General features: G+C 46.6%; 5 protein-coding genes across 8 annotated transcripts; 4 read left to right on the top strand and 1 right to left on the bottom strand.

The window, feature by feature from the left end:
• Window positions 1–1,349: 1,349 nt before the first annotated feature.
• On the top strand, window positions 1,350–2,920 carry AAFC00_006506 (uncharacterized protein; the record flags this gene model as incomplete). Of its 2 annotated transcripts, XM_069346471.1 has the most annotated exons (2): window positions 1,350–2,560; window positions 2,608–2,920. In XM_069346471.1, 2 exons carry the CDS (start codon window positions 1,350–1,352, stop codon window positions 2,918–2,920), a joined length of 1,524 nt encoding a protein of 507 aa, XP_069199334.1. The 2 variants fall into 2 exon arrangements, with proteins under 2 accessions (XP_069199334.1, XP_069199335.1); XM_069347833.1 differs by lacking the exon at window positions 2,608–2,920 and having other exon boundaries at window positions 1,350–2,564.
• A 3,699-nt stretch (window positions 2,921–6,619) lies between these two features.
• On the bottom strand, window positions 6,620–7,843 carry AAFC00_006505 (uncharacterized protein; the record flags this gene model as incomplete). Its single annotated transcript, XM_069346470.1, has 1 exon — window positions 6,620–7,843. The coding sequence occupies one exon, from the start codon at window positions 7,841–7,843 to the stop codon at window positions 6,620–6,622; it is 1,224 nt and encodes a 407-aa protein (XP_069199333.1).
• A 1,333-nt stretch (window positions 7,844–9,176) lies between these two features.
• Window positions 9,177–10,679, top strand: AAFC00_006504 (uncharacterized protein; the record flags this gene model as incomplete). The annotated part of the gene is made up of 6 exons (XM_069346469.1): window positions 9,177–9,309; window positions 9,363–9,501; window positions 9,556–9,633; window positions 9,682–9,975; window positions 10,027–10,435; window positions 10,485–10,679. 6 exons carry the CDS (start codon window positions 9,177–9,179, stop codon window positions 10,677–10,679), a joined length of 1,248 nt encoding a protein of 415 aa, XP_069199332.1.
• Window positions 10,680–11,467: 788 nt separating this feature from the next.
• On the top strand, window positions 11,468–12,618 carry AAFC00_006503 (uncharacterized protein; the record flags this gene model as incomplete). Of its 2 annotated transcripts, none has more annotated exons than XM_069346467.1 (2): window positions 11,468–12,042; window positions 12,093–12,618. In XM_069346467.1, the coding sequence occupies 2 exons, from the start codon at window positions 11,468–11,470 to the stop codon at window positions 12,616–12,618; spliced, it is 1,101 nt and encodes a 366-aa protein (XP_069199330.1). The 2 variants fall into 2 exon arrangements, with proteins under 2 accessions (XP_069199330.1, XP_069199331.1); XM_069346468.1 differs by having other exon boundaries at window positions 11,561–12,042.
• A 974-nt stretch (window positions 12,619–13,592) lies between these two features.
• On the top strand, window positions 13,593–15,464 carry AAFC00_006502 (uncharacterized protein; the record flags this gene model as incomplete). Of its 2 annotated transcripts, XM_069346466.1 has the most annotated exons (6): window positions 13,593–13,942; window positions 14,005–14,155; window positions 14,239–14,668; window positions 14,730–14,834; window positions 14,888–15,250; window positions 15,301–15,464. In XM_069346466.1, the coding sequence occupies 6 exons, from the start codon at window positions 13,593–13,595 to the stop codon at window positions 15,462–15,464; spliced, it is 1,563 nt and encodes a 520-aa protein (XP_069199328.1). The 2 variants fall into 2 exon arrangements, with proteins under 2 accessions (XP_069199328.1, XP_069199329.1); XM_069348336.1 differs by lacking the exon at window positions 15,301–15,464 and having other exon boundaries at window positions 14,888–15,258.
• Between the last annotated feature and the right edge of the window lie 2,811 nt (window positions 15,465–18,275).

Here is an 18,275-nt window from a genome sequence, read left to right as displayed (position 1 = left end):
ACAAACGTGCATGACAAGACGTGAATTGTGAGAACCTCGCTCGAGACGTTTTGAAGAAGTCTCCAGAGAATGCTGGGCCAAGGCAGGATTCCAAGAGAAATATTGGCAGCCCGACAAGCTGCCGAAAATCATACGACCAGACGATGGAATCAATGTGAATTAAATCTCAGCTACTGTGAAGCTTTTCGTATTTTTGCACACATTCTGGAGCGTTGTTGTAAGTGAGCGTGTATATCCTGAGTGCTGATTGAAATGTTACACAGATCTCGCTTCTCTAGTAAAGCGCCAAAAGGCAAGGAATGGATCAACAACGCAAGAAATCTCGAGACCGGCACCAACGGCATTCTCGGGCGCTCTCTACAACGCGTTACGGTCATCCGGGTTCGAGTCCCGCAAATCACACGTGGAATCACGAGCTATCATAAAGCAAAGCCGAAGCCATATTGGAAGCATGCGATAGAGGTGTCTCTATAAGAATTGTGTACTAGCGGCCAATCGCGTATGATCACCTAAACAGCGCCGAGGATCGCTTCGAGTGTACAAGATTTTTCTTTGGTGCACGACGCTTGTGCAAATAGAGCCTAGAGCGTTTTCCGAGCGCATTGACGCGAACGCTACAATCAGCGATGCACACAAGCCTAGACTCTATGACAATGAGACAATTATCACATGCTGGATCAACGATGCTATAGCCGGCAGTTTTGTAAAGCTAGAAAGTTGCTAGAGAATGCAACAGCTGTAAAGGAAGCAGATGCGATACCAGAACATGAAAATTACATCCCCTCTCTTCCTATCACCGGAAGCATTTGCCACCTCGTCAGCACGGAAGGCTGTACCCACGAACAGTCCATTACCATCATGCTGACTTATGTAATTTTCGCCAAGTACCACCTTTAGTTCGTGGGACATGGGGACTTATCAGATGGAGTTGGTCAGCTCCTCATCTGACTATCGATATTGCAAGATCATGGCACGAGCTGAAGACCATATATTAATGGGACATCCCATTTCGTTCTTGCTGTGGTTCTGGATGTGGCCAGAACATCATGGCCTTCAGGTTTCGATGTATGCCACAGGCCATTTAATCGTAGCACAGTCGGACTATACTATAATTTCTGTAATAATACACCGCTCTTTGCGCTTTGTCATAGTTAATAACTTCCTCAAGTCTAGCTGGCTTGATGCGGTAAAACTCCGCAATGAAGCACTACGAGGTGCATCACAGTAGCACCACCTTCTATAGTTTCCAGAACTATAAATATTGAGAATAGTATCTTCGCCTCTGACGAAAAGATGCATCAAGGTCTAGAATCCGACTCGTCTGTGTTCGTGACCATCGCTAACCTATTATGACTGACGAGAAATCGGATTCAGCTATTGGGATTGTTACAGTGAAGGACTTGGAGCTCACTTCTTCTGCACCTACCTGGTACAAGAGCAGCCATCTTTTGAAATTGAACTTCATAATCGTTTCCCTCGTCTTGTTCTCCTCGGCCAATGGCTACGACGGATCACTCATGAACGGCCTCCAAGCCTTGCATCAATGGACCGGCTATTTTGAGGAGCCAAAAGGCGCATGGCTAGGCTTCATCAATGCAATCTATTGGTTAGGTTGTGGTATCACATACCCTATTGCAGCCTACGTTGCAAACAAGTGGGGGCGTAAAGCTGGTGTCTATGCGGGCTACCTCTTCCTCATCCTTGCAGCAGCATTGCAGACTGCCGCACCGAACGTTACTGCTTTTCTGCTAGCTCGTTTCTTCGTCGGCATCGCGGCAGCTTGGTTTGGGAATTGCGTTCCGCTACTTATCAACGAGATCGCATATCCAACACAAAGAAGCATTGCTAATGCATTATTCATGTGTGGATGGTATGTTGGAGGGTCTTTGGCCGCCTGGATCACCTTTGGTACTCGTGACATGGCAAGCTCCTGGGCATGGCGCATACCATCACTACTTCAAGCCCTGGTACCCTTTATGGCTCTACCCGGCTTCTTGATGGCACCACAAAGTCCGCGGTGGCTGATATCTGTCGGACGTACTGAAGAAGCGCGAGAAATTCTGGTCAGATTCCATGCTGGCGGTGATACTAACTCACAATTGATCCGTGCCGAAATGACCGAAATCACCAATGCCATCCAGAGAGAACAAAAAGCATATGCCAGCGCGGGATACATGGACATGATCAAGACTCCCGGAAATCGCAAGCGTCTGTTCATCTCGATAAGTCTTGGGATCTTTGCTCAATGGACCGGCAATGGTGTCGTGTCATACTACTTGGCCCTTGTATTGACGACCGTCGGTGTCACCAGCTCGAGTGATCAGACGATGATATCCGCATGCCTTCAGGTCTGGAATCTCATCTGGTCGATCATAGCCGCATTCTGCGTCGATCGCATTGGTCGCAGGCCGATGTTTTTGGTTTCTGCTACGATCATGACCATAAGCTTTGGTCTAGTTACTGGACTTTCCGGCGCCTTTGCAGAGTCTGGACAGTCTGCAACAGGTCTCGCTGTTATCCCTTTTCTCTTCCTTTTCTTTGCTGGTTACGATATTGCTCTGTAAGTTTACACACTTCAGATGTTTTGATCCCGACTAACATATTCAGAACACCTTTCCTGACTGCATACCCGTGCGAGATCTGGCAGTACAGCCTGAGATCTCGCGGTCTCACAGTCACTTGGGTCTCCACTATCAGTGCCATTTTCTTCAATACTTTTATTAACCCGATCGCCCTCGACAACATTGGCTGGAAGTACTACATTGTTTTCATTGTTGTACTATGTATCTTTGGGGTCACGGCATATCTGTTCTATCCCGAGACTAAGGGTTATACTCTTGAAGAAATGACTGACATCTTCGATACAGGTGCAATTGCAGCACCACTTCGCAAGGCAGAGTCTGTGTATCAACAAGTATAGCACAATAAGAAAAGTGGATTAGTTATTCACGAATTCGGTAAAAAAACAATATGTAAAAATTCGGTCTTTTCGATAAGGCTCGATATCAACTAAGGACTATTGTAACTATGTGCTCTCTGGACGAGGATTAGTCCTGGCTGCTGAAAGACGTTCCTTGCCGTTCCTAATGTGCTTACAGCGAAGACTAGTACATATAATAGGTCTAATCCTCAAGACATTCGTACTATGTTACCTAAGCCTGCTTAAATAGGATCCCAATTGTTGCTATTAAGGATCGAGATTGATCATACAATGTTCCGGAGATTCCTCCGCTGCCTATCGCTTGGTCAGGCGTCACTAATTAGCTATCGATATTGAGATTCCTTAAGTATTGTCATATGTTTACAGTAGTGGCGTCTGAAGTGGTATTGAACTTGGCTATTCTTGATTTAGTCACACATACAGTATTCATTTGCCTATACATTTATCAACTACCACAGAACAAAAGTCATGAACTTACCCCTGAAGAATGCTCTTCGATCAGGTATATCACTTTTTCTATAAGAAGACGAGTCGCGCTTTGGAATAATACATCAAGCATCACAATTAACTTCTAACAACGGAAAAATGCGTCAACTGCCTTTTATTCAACTGTTCACAGAAGATAGACGTAGCGGAAACGTACACGCGAGACCCGCACTTGCTGGGCCTATCGGTCCGAGATCGTCTAGAAGAGGTAGCGTATGATTTGCTGCGCGAGCAATGCCTGCTACTCACGAACTAGGATGGAAGTGAGATTTATGTTCACTATGTGTAAGATGATGCTAGGTTGGTTGATGATAAATCACGATACTTGCACTTATGCCTACGAGACGCAATTGTTCGTAGTCTCTGTAAGCATGAAAGTTCTTACTGTACCTGTAAGGTGCACAAATGTCTACCTTACTTACCTTAAGCTTTGATCGGACGAAGTGTGTTGCGTCATTGCCATCCCACTTCATCGACATCCGCTGCTCCTCTTGTGGCGTTGGTAATCAATCATTCGATCCTCGGGATTGTAGAAACGGCGTCTTTGCCTGCTACAGGTCTAAAGCGGATCATCAAAAAACCGTTGCGGCAGCGCTTCTCTCGTCCCGACAAGCTGGACTTAGCGCATGATCCTGGCCGATACCCTGGCTCATACGTGCGGGGGTTTTGGTGAGTTCCGCCACGGTGATACAATCTCAGATAGGTATAAGCTAATGGCTAAACCGTAATTTGTGGTCCAGACCCCCGCGTTTTAGCTGCAGCCAACAACGCCCCATGATTTGTTGAATGGGGATTCACAATGTGCATTGTTCTAGGAAAGTAAATGTAGAAGCATGTCCGCGTCTTTGTCCTCAACACCATTCATTTCTGCCATTTTTCTTCACGGTCTAGTCAGAAGTCCCTTTGCACTTCAGAGCTATGCTTACTGCGACAGACTCAGCAAAGCTAAATATATCACACGTGGAAGCCAGAGCTCACTCGGACGTCTCTATCAGTGGCCAAAGCAATCTGGAGGAGCTTCCACTTGTTGCAGCATTCAAGAGCCACTCCAAACAAGCAGGATATCTGTTTCTATCGATCCCTCTTATTTCGCTGTTTGGGTTCGATGGAGTCATTGTGTCTACATTGACCGCAATCCCATCCTTCCAGTAAATATCTTCCGATCGCACGATCGTAGACTGGCGAACATGTCCTGACGTGCAAACAGACAACGCTATGGGCAGTTATATGGAGAAAGGGTCATCATACCGGCCAGATGGCTCAGTGTATGGACTGCGGCGGTACCGATAGGTGCAATGCTCGGAGCACTAATCGCTGGCTGGTGTCATGATCGTCTTGGTCGTCGGGCCTCGCTTGTCCTCGGCTCTTGTATCGGATCGATTGGTATCGCGATCTGCTTCGGATCACATTACCCTGACGCGATGCAAGCGAGACGAAGTGTGTTCCTGCTTGGCAAGCTCCTAGAAGGCCTTTGCATTGGACAGACCATTTGTACGACTCAGACCTACGTGTCTGAAATTATGCCTCAATCACTAAAAGGATTTGCCGCTGCATTATTTCCTGTTTCCATAATATTCGGACAGCTTCTCGCCGCAGTGGTCGTTGTAAGTCAGCTCAGCGTTACTGGCTCGAAAGGCTATCTCACTTGTATTGCTACACAATGGGCGTTGTGTGTTGCGGCAGTGGTTGCTGCTGTCGCACTTCCAGAATCTCCAATATGGCTTCTACGACAAAAAAGGATAGACGCGGCTCGAAAGGCCCAAAGACGCCTTGAAAGAGCTTGTATCGACTCGGATGAGGTCATTGATAGGATGATAATTGCTCTTGATCAGGATCGTAAAAGCGACCAAGCAGATGTATCATACAAGAAATGCTTCACCGGTCCTAATCTTCAACGCACAATAATGGTCGTATTTGCCAATTCTCTACCTCATTTTGCCGGCTCAATATTCCTTGCGAACGGAAGCTACATCCTCCAGCTGATGGGAATGAACGCAAGGCTTAGCATTGACATGCTTCTGGTCAATACTTCAGTTGGACTCGTTTCAAACATAGTCAGTACCTGGACCATGTCTCGATGCGGCAGAAGGCCGCTGGCCATATGCACTTTCATCATCGCTGCCGGCTTCTACCTATTGCTCGGAATATCAGGCTTCTGGCATGTGGAGGCTACACTCTGGATAACAGTGGCAACTTTCCTAGGTATCTCAATGACTGTGGGAATAGGCGTATGGCCAGTTTCAATAGCACTGGCATCCGAAATCTCGTCGCTACCAGCTCGTGGGAAAACGCTAGCAATTGGATGGATCGCTCAAGGACTTATTACTGGCGCCTCTTCTATATTTCTGCCATACATCTTTAGTCCAGATGCTGGTAATGCAGGAGGCAAAACGGGCTTTCTGTATACCGGACTGTGTTTGATTGCTGCAGCTATCATATGGCTTTACGTACCGGAGATGAAAGGCTTAACAGCTGCTCAGATCGATCACAAATTTGAGGGCAGAATGCCTGCCCGGAAATGGCACGTCTCTAGAGTGGACGACGTCAATGTAGCTTAAGATGCCATTTGGATTCAGTCGCCCCTCGGCTCTGATAATCTCTTTCTTAATCTTTTTAAAAGCTCATCTAGCTAGCTACAGCCCTTTCTCCCATCTCTTTATCTTTTTCCTCAGTCACATTGCCATTGCCACTACAAAAGCTACAGCCTTAGCCGTTCCTGGTGGCAAGTTCTATAACCGTAACCTCGAGCGGATCTGCCACGTGACAGCCGATAAGTCAACTTCCATCATGGACTATAGTTTGCATTAGTTGTGAATCTTGGTTCCGCTCACTTGTTCTGTTCTGTTCTTTCCCATAGTCGAGTCACGCAACCTTTAGATTTGGGTTGTTACTACTGTCCCCATGCCACTAATAGTCACTCGGCACTCTAACGCCGGGCAGTGGAGGAGAGTGGTCAGGGGGCAAGAATGACGATCTGCCATCAAACTGGACTTACTTGCCGCAGGAGTACGACGGGACATCACTTTGTCCGCGGCCTTCATTACACTGAACACTAGACACCCAGGAAGTAAGATGCTTACTGCCGCAATCGCTTTTTCAAAGGCTTTTAATTATATAAGGTGGACAGCCATGCCTACTTTTGCGAAACACTATTCTATGCGTGGTCTTCAAATTCCAACCACTTGGCCAACTCTAACAGGCCGGAAGGCCCATTTCAAGACCCTTTCTAAGCACAACTCCGAGCTTCCGTATGTCTGCTTCAGTATTATAAAATCCAAGAGAAACTCTTACACCAAGACGGTAGCAACTGACATACGTCGAGTTCCTCGAGAAGTGTTCGGCCCACGCCAGATCTAAAAGCTTCAATACGTAGAGATGAGGAGCACGCTTCGCTTCGTCCTCTTCACCAATGATTTGGATACCCAGAGCTTTGCACTCATCCTGTAGTACTCTTCCCAGCGAGCGTAAATGAGCTTCAACGCCTTCCGGAGTCATCTCATCAAGCAGAAGTCTCAGAGCAGCATTTGCAGCGCAGAGAGAGATAAGGGATAGATTCAGATGCTCGTATCGCTTTGTTGTCTTGTGGCATTTCAACGGACCCGACATGGCGAGAAGATCTGCACGAAGATTTGAGATTGCACCCGCCCCTACAATCGGTGGAGTCTGCTTTATTTGTTCGAGAACCACAGGATTGATATATAATGCTCCGAGACCGGTGGGACACCCGAGAGCTTTATGAAAACTGAAACAGGCAGCTGATACCCCAGTCCTCGTAACGTTGATGGGTCCGACACCAACTTCCTGGGTTATGTCCGCTAGAACGTGGATACCACGTGGTCTGAAGTGGTCGCAGATATCCTTAACGTTGTTCTTTTGGCCAGAATGGAACATGATTGACGAAATGCCGATGGCTTTTGTATTCTCATCAACAAAGGGGGCAAAGGTCGAGGCATCAGCGTACAGTCGATCGTTTGTGGGTACTTGGCGGACCTCCAGACCAGTTTCTTGTAATGCCAGCCAGCCGTAAGCATGATTCGGATGCTCTGTGTCAAGAACGACAACGTTATCGCCTTTGCCAAGATTCAGGGACCTTTGGAAGAGATTCAGTCCTTCTGTTGTATCACTAGTGAAGGCGATGGACTCGGGGGGAGCGCCAATGTAGCGGCCAACCAAGGCACGCGTCTCCTCGCCAGAAGCTTGCCACATGGGCTTTGGATGAGGTTCATGGAGCGCTTCGTCAAGATAACCATCAATGGCGCGGCGTACCCTGATGTTCATGGGTGGCTGGTAAGAAGCATTCAAGTAGAGAATGTCGGTTTCTGCCACGACAGGGACAAGGCTGCGATAGTTTTCTACATCATATGCGCTTGAGGCTAGAGAAATTTTGCTCGTAATGGAAGTGGTCTGAGTGGACATCGTAGTATCAGACGATCAGCGTGATCAGATTATCATCTACAAAGGGCCAAAGCGAGGGAGCATTCGATGTTTATATTGCATCCTGCTGGATACTCAACGCCATACCCAAGATGTCCAGAGTAAGCAGGTGTCATTGTCGACTGAGGGCGGAGCATGAAGACCGACATCCTCACTATCGCTGCCCTCCGTTCATAGATCCATGTGATCAGCGCGTCGTGCATCCCATTACCGCATTATCCAATAAAATCATTGACTAATAATGTTATCACTCGGAGGATGAAAACCGATGCTTTTCGGCGTGGTTAGAGTCCAGATTCGGAGCTTCAATGTCCGCTCTCAAGCTTTGCAATGGCTTGGCTGATTGTGACGGTCTCCCAGGCCGTGAAGTGTTTCTTTGGTGCGGAGTTCAAACTCCGCTTGTCCCTCTTCACATGTCTTGGCACTAAGCACACATCTCGACCAATGGAAGGTTTCCCCAGACCATCCGCTCACTCTGTAGATCCATTGACTCGGGCAAACCCTGCACACCTCGTAGCAGAATGAGCTCTGCAGAGCCTTCCAGGCACAGCAGGATTTCGTATGACCACTCCTGTCCGGAGACTTCGATAGCTAATCTCAGACTAGATGCAAGAGATGCCAGCAACGCAAGGTTTGAGGTTGTGCCTCATTTGCAGCAGTATCGACTGACTGAATCCAGCTAAGATGCTCTCGCACGATTCCTTGTGCCAGTTGTACGAAAGCGGGTCACGAGTGTGAGTATAGGCAAGAAGATGGCCGTAAGATACCAGTGTCCAAGCATTACGTTACCTCCCTGGAACAACAGATAGCGTCTCTTCAGGAAGCACTTCGTGATGCACAGTCAAGCGGCTTGGCCGACAAAAACACAGCCCCTCTAGGTATACTCAGTGTGTGTGAGGAACCTCGGACTCTGGAACCGGATGCGAATGCTACGATTGAACATCGAGAGGTACGCGCGGGTAACGTTCGCCTGAACACATCGTCGCGAACATGTACTTCGTATCAAGGACCAACAAGCATATATCGCTTCGGGAGCGTTTGCGACCAGAGAGGTGCAACGTTGACCCAGCAGTCTACTACACCATCTCTTTATTGCACCATCAATGCAGAAGAACCAGATGTCGATGAGATTCTGCGATCGTTCTTCCGGTGGCAATATCCTGAGTACATGTTCCTCTATCGAGAAGCTCTCTTGCTCGACTACCTCAACCACGAATATCAGGGCCGCTACTGTTCTCTTGCTCTCATCTACTCTATATGTGCTTTAGGCTGTATACCTGATAAGGGCGATAACCATAACAGAGTGACATATTTTATGAAGAAGTCATACGCGAACATCTCGACTGTGAAGACACTCGAGGTCAACTCGACGACTGTTCAAACATTTCTCTGCCTTGCCTTTGGTGAACTTGCCGTGGGAAACATATCCAAAGCTTGGCTGCTTTCTGGTCGGTTATCTTACACATGCCAGCCTTATTTTTATGACACTAACCTTCGCAAGGTATGGCCTTTCGCAGTTTACAGGACATCGGACTCCAGTATGATGGCCAAGCAGGGCGTTCTAAGGATGGGCGCTCAATTCCGGAGCTCGACTCGGAGATTCGTCGTCGTATATACTGGGGGTGCTATACTGCTGACAGGTGAAGCATCTTGCATTCCTCTTTCTACAGACTCGGACTGCTGACGATTGCAAGCATGATCGCATTGCTACTAGGAAGACCTGTGTTTTTCCAGGATTTCGACGCTGCAGTCAGCCCGAGCGAGCAATTACCGTCAGTTGTATTTATCGTCGAAAGGATCCATCAACTAACATATCGAAGAGACAACGTAACGCTGATGGCATGGCTCCCGGATGAGACCGAGGACCAGCAGATTCCACGTCTTATACCCTTTTTCAAGGGCTTAGGAGGGTTGAGCAAGATATGTCATCAACTACTATTACACGTGTTCACTGTACAATCTAGTTTGAGCGGGTCTTCTACAACAACAGTCGCAGCTTTGCAAAGGTTTGATTTATCGCTTTGCAGATGGCACAATAACCTTGACAGTACCTTGAGATGGAATCGATGGAAATCTCAAGCGCCGTCAACATCAAATCACGTCTTCCTTCTGCAGTAAGAATCCTTGTCCCTCATTGTTCGAACTATTGACTTAGTTCCTTTCAGTTTGTACTATCTCTCGCTGAGATTATGTGTCCTCGAAGAACTACTAGGTCGTTCCGGTGACTGTGATAAGCAGAAATTGTTCCACAAGACCAGTGATGAATTGATCGAAGACATTGCACAGCTTCTGAGGCAAATCATGTCATCATCGAGAATCTTTCGTCCACCAGTCATCATGATCTATGCTACTGCAGTGGCCATCCATAGCAGCCAAAGATTGGCTAGCCGGTCAGAACTCCAATCGTCTCAGGAGCACCACCACGCCCGTTCTCAAGTATTGCTGAAGACTCTTCGAGCGTGTGGTCAAGCTTGGGCGTTCGCGAGACAAGTCCACGATCAGCTCTCTTCAAAAGCTCTTGACATCTCTACAACGGGAGAACAAGTGCCGAATCGGTCCAGTCAGCATCAAGAAGTATGTCGGATGGAATCAAACTCTGTGTATGTGTCTAATCTTCTCGCAGGTTCGCTTGGAACGTTCGGCCGAAACAGGTGGAACGACTTTACACGCCAATACCGACCCCCGACCTCCCGACAACTTGATGGAGGAAGGCTATAGTGATCTCACAGGCGATCCCCTCGACGGGTCATTCAACCTTCCCGGTTTCATATTTTCCCTTGGCACACTCACACACCCGCTTGAAGACTGCATGTTTTGATGTCCGTCCATGCACAGCAATAGATCCATATATTTGTGTTCGAGATCTCAATCTCTCAACAGCATAGTGATTGTCGAAGCGACCGGGCTCAATTGTGACGTGAATGGTGTGATACGGAGGCAACGACGTCCAGAGCCGAGTCAAAAAGAGGGATATCTTGCCATATTCACAGCCCCGTCCGGAAATGTCAAGGCTGATCTGTATTTCATGGACAGCAAACCTATATGATTTCCTCTACTTGTGCCTTTGAGAAGATGCCTACAAGATAAAAGCAGTCCGGGTGTAGTTTCATCAACAAGTTTTATACAGTATTTACACTAAAATACAATTGGGAACGATCTCTAAGACTATCCCACGACGCGCTTGTCATTCACATTGTGATCCACATCCTTCGAATGTGCTATCTGGCTCGTGGGCGCTCCGCATCTCAAAGAACGGACGAAATCAACGAGTAAGTATGCCTCAAGCGATCAGGAGCGATTAAACGGGGCAACAACTTGATCAGACTTGGCTGCCATGACTTTAATCGGCGCCGAGTTCTAGAAGACAAAGTTATCTTGAAGACGTCATTGTCACGGATTTCAATGTCCGTCGGCGGAGATACAGAAGCGAATAGATCATGGACATCGTTCAGCCACCGATGTCACACAGATTGTGAGCGAAGTAAGGTGCAAGATGTCTCGACTATGATGGGGTCTGTGCAAACGTATCAACACTATATGAATGGATCGTCCAAATGGCGAATAGCTCATCTCACTTCATCTTACGTGCAAACATCTTCAGATTCAATGCCTTTACTTCGATCTTTCTTCAACATCCTTGTCCTTGCTGGCACTATACATGCCGTAAGGGACATCCCAATCGTGTTTCGAGATGCTGCAATGAATTTCAACCAAAGCTTGGCCAATGTTACTGTCCTTACCACTGGCGGCACGATCGCTGAGTCCGGTTCGACTTCCGTACAGACGACCAATTATGGTACTCCAAACGCCACATTCCAGGATCTCGTCAACGCTGTTCCAGAATTGATATCGGTCGCCAATCTCGTAGGATATGCGATTGCCAATACCGATAGCCAGTCAATTAACAGTACGGTTCTACTTCGTCTTAATCAGCGCGTGACAAGCGAGCTTGCAAGCGATCTGACCCAAGGCGTTGTTATTACTCACGGCACGGACACGATGGAGGAGACAGCATTTTTCCTTGATCTTACTACCCAGTCGGCTAAGACGGTAGTAGTCGTGGGATCAATGAGGCCAGCATCAGCATTGTCAGCAGACGGCCCTCTCAATCTATTTCAAGCGGTCAGCCTTGCCGTAAACCCCAAAGCAGTAGGCCGCGGTACTTTGGTAACGCTGAATGAGTACGTCCCAACCCTAATAAGTCAATATTCAATGATCTGATAGCTTGAAGCCGCATAACAAGTGCTTTTTATGTATCGAAGAATCACGCAAATGTACCTGATGCGTTTTACGCCCGAGAGCAAGGTCATCTTGGTCTCTTCTTGAATCAAGCAGCCAACTTCTACTACGAGCCTGCCCAACCAGTTGGAAAGCCATTCTTTGATATTGCTCCATTGAACCTCACCACTCTACCTATGGTCGACATTCTATATGCCCACATCGAGAGTAACCCTGGATTAATCCAAGCGTCGGTGAACCTTGGAGCTAAAGGAATTGTCTTTGCTGGGACTGGAGCCGGGGATCTACCAGAGCACGTCCTGGACGCTGCACGAGACGTATGGAATAGCACCAAGATCCCTATGGTCTTTGCTTCACGTGCTATGAATGGCTTTGTTCCCTACCCCGACTCTGACCCATGGAGAATTCCAAGTGCGCACTTAACACCTCAAAAGGCACGAATCATGCTCCAGCTGGGTCTAGCTACAGGGCTCAATGGTACAGCGATTCACAGCCTGTTCGATGACCTTCAAATATAGATATGCCTAGGATAAACCCTGTACAAAGCTTGTAAAGATTAGACAATCTAGGGCCTCGTACTACCTTGGCTCCGCTATGATATGTGTCTCGTTGGCTATTTGTACTGGACACAAGTATGAGCTTACATTACATATAGATGTACCATGTTATATACCATTGTTGTCTTATCTAAAGCAGCTATCTTATTTGTACCCGTAAGAGGCTTGTAGAAGCATTGAAGTGCTTCAGGTTTGGGTTTGGCAATTGTAGCACTAATACCCTAGTACCTCTGTGACTCGAATAGTAGCTTGAACAGTCTGAATCATTTAGTCCTTGGGGCTTTATTCGGAAGTAATGCTGTAATATGGAACAATGTGAGTTCGATGGTTGCGAGTCGGTCACATAGTGATGCCGCGGTTGAGGACTCAAAGTCTTCTAGATGGAACACTATGTAGCTATTATGTCGTCACCACATCGTTGCACACTATCAACATCTTCAAGAATGTCACTTAGCACGGACAAAGCAGAAGTATGGTATCGCGAAGGCCAGAAACTTTTCACACTTAACAATTTTACCTAGCGCAAATAACTTTGGCCCTGCTAGAAAGTGATTCCTATGACAAACCCACAAGACAACCGTTATGATAAACGCCTGCGTATCTTTGGATTCTGAGATACCTGTCATTCTTGGCTTTGCCAATCTGCGGAGTTCAATGTCCACGCGCATGCGTCTTCTTTCTTATGCGGACTTCGACCTCCGCACGGGACTTGGCATCTGAACTTGGCATGGCAACTTATCAGAATGTTCTGACCATCGACTGAATTGGTTTTACGGGAGGCATGGCTTGACCACGATTCATTTATAATCTGGAGTAAATCACCTGAATGAGTCCCATGCTACTATCCTGCCTCCATCAATTCAAGTTCATCTATATCGCTCGCCTTTTTTAAGTCTCTACTCGACAAGCAATACTTTTTTTTCGCATCGCAAAGAATGGACATTGCTACGAAGGCACAAGTAGGCTTTACACCTACCGTCGTTGACAATGATCTTGAGACGGGTGAAATCATCGACAACCAGGACACTGGTAATGATCTTCAGAGAGGTCTTAAGTCTCGCCAGGTAGACATGTTTGCTATTGCTTGTGCCATAGGAACCGGCTTGATCATTGGCTCCGGCTCTGGCCTTGCTCGTGGTGGGCCTGGTAGTCTACTTGTCGCGTATATTGCGATTGGCATAGTCGTCTACTTTGTTATGACAGCTATGGGCGAGATGGCGGCTTTCTTGCCTATGAAGAAGGGTTTTGCGGGGTACGCTACTCGGTTCGCCGACCCAGCCTTGGGGTGAGTGATTTTTGGGTATGGTCCATGTGCTGCTTCCAAAATTACTACTGACATACGAACAGATTTGCTACTGGTTGGAACTATTTCTTTAAGTATGTGATTGTTCTGCCAAACAATCTCACGGCTGCAGGAATTATCATTCAGTACTGGCGTCCTGATCTCAATGTGGCCATTTGGGTCACAATATTTGGCGTTTGCATTGTAGCTCTGAATGTAAGTGTTACACTGATCTGTTCATCCCCGCAATACCACTATGCCACTGCTGTTTACTCGGCGTTCGACTAATCCGACTGTAGGTATTCCATGTTCGATGGTTCGGTGAAGCCGAGTTCTGGTTTTCAATTGTCAAGGTTTTGGTGCTGGCAGCTTTGCTACTAGTGTGTTTAGTTATCACTCTTGGAGGGGCCCCAAAACACGATCGAATTGGTTTCAGGTACTGGAGAGAGCCAGGCGCATTCGCTGAGTACCTGGTCGAAGGGCCTACTGGCAAATTCTTAGGTTTCTGGGCTTGCATCGTCCAGGCGTGCTTTGCCTACACAGGGACTGAAGTTGTTGGCGCTGCCTTTGGCGAAGCACCTAACCCTGCGAAGACTGTACCAAGAGCGGTGCGGCAAACTCTTTTTCGTATACTGACTTTCTACATGTTCGCTGTGTTCTTACTAGGAATGTGCGTCCCGTACAACGACCCAATGCTAATCGGAGCAACAAAAGCAAAGACCAGCGCAGGTATGCACATCTCTACGGCCTTGTATAGAGGCTCTAGCTTTACTGATTACTGTGCTTCTAGCTGCTTCTCCATTTGTGATCGCGATCAAGCTTGCTGAGATCAACGTGATGCCGGATATCATCAACGCTCTACTCCTGTTCTTCGTGCTTAGCGCAGCGAACTCCGGTATTGTAGCCCATGTATCCTTCACTAACATGTGATTTTGCTAAATGTATCAGATGTCTACGTGGCATCCCGCACTCTGTTTGGTCTTTCTAAAGACGGACAAGCACCCCGAATATTCAGTCGCACCACAAGTACCGGGGTACCACTTTATGGCGTGATACTCAGTTCTCTCTTTATACTTCTAGGCTATCTCAACGTTAGCAAGTCATCTTCAACTGTGTTTGGGTACTTTGTCAGTCTGGTGACTGTTTTCGGCACTCTAAATTGGGTCAGCATCTTATGTTCCTACCTCTGCATGCGACATGGCATGAAGTGTCAAGGTATCTCACGCACCGAAATGCCCTACACCGATATTCTGCAACCTTATGGCGCCTGGTTCGCACTTGTTATGACCGTCTTGGTTATTGTGTTCAACGGCAAGTGATGACGTCTATCGCGATCGGTTGATGCTGACCGCTCAACATAGGATACCCTGCATTCATACCACATTTCGACCTCACGAAATTTATAACATCGTACATTGGTATTGTGGTCTACATCTTTAACTATGTGCTGTGGAAGGTATTGAAGGGCACGGCTCGTGTTAAGTCTTCTAACATGGACCTTACTACTCATCGTAGATTAGAATAAGTCTTTGTGCAATTAAGGAATAGAACAGGAATTACAACATTACTACACTACACGGCTCATTAACATATTTCCTGCTACTCAACCTCTAGGTTTGATTCGATTTGATTTAATTTGTAAGCTATCTGTAAGCTCGTGCCTATATAAGCTGTCGTCTCAGGTAATGTCAGGGTTCGGAGTCAGGAATAAAGATCAGTACGTAGATATGGGTCTAAGCTATATGACGAGACGTAGACAAGGGAGGAAAGACAGTACGAGGTCGAGGACAGGGAAGTACGGCGTTAAAGCCACGAGTCAGGAGTATAGGTCACGTGACCTATACTAACTCAGGTGTCTCGGTGGTTAACGACCAAACCGTGACAGCGTACGACTAAACCAAGTTCATACACACTGGAGTAAACAGCACAAAGTCAAAGGAGAAGACCTTCGTACGATCAAGGATTATTGTACGTTGTTGTTAAGTCGACATAACAATACTCGTATTAGTATACCTACAGAGTTTAGTACCGCAGACCCTGTACTGTATCTACAGCAACATGGTCTACAGTGCAGGCTTGATAGCGAGAGATGTTAATACATCTGCTGTACTGATCATCAATTAAAAAGACACTTCCGTACGAAGCATAATTGGACTTAATTTGAAAAGCATAGTCGTCCATCAAAAACCGTACGACAGCAACAGGATCCGAATGAAGAACCCTGGCGTATAGTGTCTTGTTAGAGGATATTCGTCTTAGGGCTAGATTCTCATTACATTCTCGTACGAACAAATGACACTTAAGCAGTACAGAGACGCTAAGAGCGAGACATTTACAGTCTGTACGAAAAGCACGAAGCTGCCCTTAAAGAGCAGCGAGATTTAATCAGGCCTTTATACGAGAGAGATGATGATCGCTAGCTAAAGAGAACTGGCTGGAATACATACCTCGTAGATGTCTCACGTGCAGAGCTGCTAGCGTTCACTGCAACTCCAGACCGCGACAGTCCTTCGTACGAGCGTGAGATATGGCTTGCAGTGTTAGACCTACCCAGTATTGATTGATTGATTGATTGATTAGTCTATCAAGCTATTCACGGTCTTATCGTCCGTATGAGCTGTCCAATGTCGTTCCCTCGTTTTCTTGTCTGTTGCTTAGCCTCCCGGATAATAAAAGAAGAACCCTAACGCCCCTTGTTCCTTAATCGCCACCCTCCTGTTGCTGTGAAGGAATAGCTGCCATCCTGGTTGTCTGTTAAAGAAACCGGACCGTCGCTTTCACTATTTTCAAATTCAGTCTCCACCACTTAAGCGGGCTATCTACTAGCTGATCTGTGTACATTTCTCGTTTCTTACTGTACCCTCCTAGTAGAAAGGACAATTTACTTCATCTGTTCCCTGCTATCTACTTAAGTTCTGCTTGTATACTTGTTTAACGCTAGCACCGGAGAAGCACGTAAGCTACTGTCTTGTCTTCCTGCCCGCATTCGCATTTACTACTTTCCTCGACTTTAATCTTTGCTAGATAGGATTAGAGATAAATATAGTTCGTTCTTACTTGTACGAGAATACCCGCTTGCTCGGAGTTTAGCGCTCTGTAGAGCTTAAGCGTGTACTTATTTAGGAGAGCTGCATTTAGCCTCTATGTGTATTAACCTTATCTATTTGTTCTTAATGTCTAAGCTTCTAGACGCCTTTGTTCTGCAAGGTTCTTAATAAGGAGTGTTTAAACTACTCCGCTCTTTTTAATTCGGACGTTAGAGTTCCTAAATGGTTTCGTGCCTGTCTCTGTAGTAGTCTAGGCAGCTTAATAAGCACATTCGTTTCCTGCATTTCTTGTATGTGCTAGTACTTAAACAAAGGTCACGTTAAGTTTACTCTGTTCAGCGTCTCGAAGCGTTTAGAGGGTACCTTGAAGTACTTCCTTACTTCGCTTAGTACCGTTGCCCTTCACTATAGCTTAAAGTGCCTCTTAGCTGTCTGTAGTAATCACATACTTACAGTTCGGACCGTGCAAGGTAAGGATATAATCTAACGCTATCTTTATTGCTTATAGCTTCGTAGATAGGACCGAGCATGTCTTAGTTTATCTAATAGTCGCCTTGTCCACAACTTGTAATGTAGACGAACCGACCTTTCTTACTACTGCACACCTGCTTACCTTATTCCGTACGGAAGCGTTAGTATATAAAACTACAGGCCCGTAGTTCTGTGCTGTACGTAGCTGTCTCCTTACTTCATCTATATCTGCAACGCACTAAGTGGACCGGTCTTGCTATGGAGGTGCTATCCACGGCTGTAGTGGTATTTGTGTCGGGCTGTTCTTTAAAGTATATCTCGCTTTATGCTGCCGCTAAGTCCCGTGTAGTAAGGACTACTATGTTTCTCCTTTAAATTTAATGTAACGGATACTTAACTACGCTAGATTGTCCTCCTCTGCTGTGAAGATGGTCTGCAGGTGTTTAGCTACCTTCCTTACTAGTCTGTCTGTTATTAGTTCGAGGGAGGCTTCTGCCTCGAGGACTGCTGCTGACACTTGTTTAAAGACCTTATTACAAGTTAGGCTCTTAGCTTCTAAACTCGCTGTAGTTTATTAATGTGTCGTTCTGTTCCTTACTTGCCTCTGCTGAACTAGGAGGACGCTGCGTAGTCCGTAGTAGGTATAATTACTAAGCGATACAGCTGCCGTATTTGGTTTAAGCGTATACCCTTTAGTCTCGCTAGCGTTAGACACTTAACTGTGGCTGCTGTCGCTACTTTCTCGATATAGCTGTCTATTTAGAGCTTTCTGTTTAAAGTGACTTTAAGGATCTTTATTTAGTCTTAGTCATGGATCT

Source organism: Neodothiora populina, assembly GCF_041146345.1.
Source record: "Neodothiora populina strain CPC 39397 chromosome Unknown canker_contig_8, whole genome shotgun sequence".
Lineage (NCBI taxonomy): Eukaryota > Fungi > Ascomycota > Dothideomycetes > Dothideales > Dothioraceae > Neodothiora > Neodothiora populina.
This window is presented reverse-complemented; position numbering and strand designations above follow the sequence as displayed.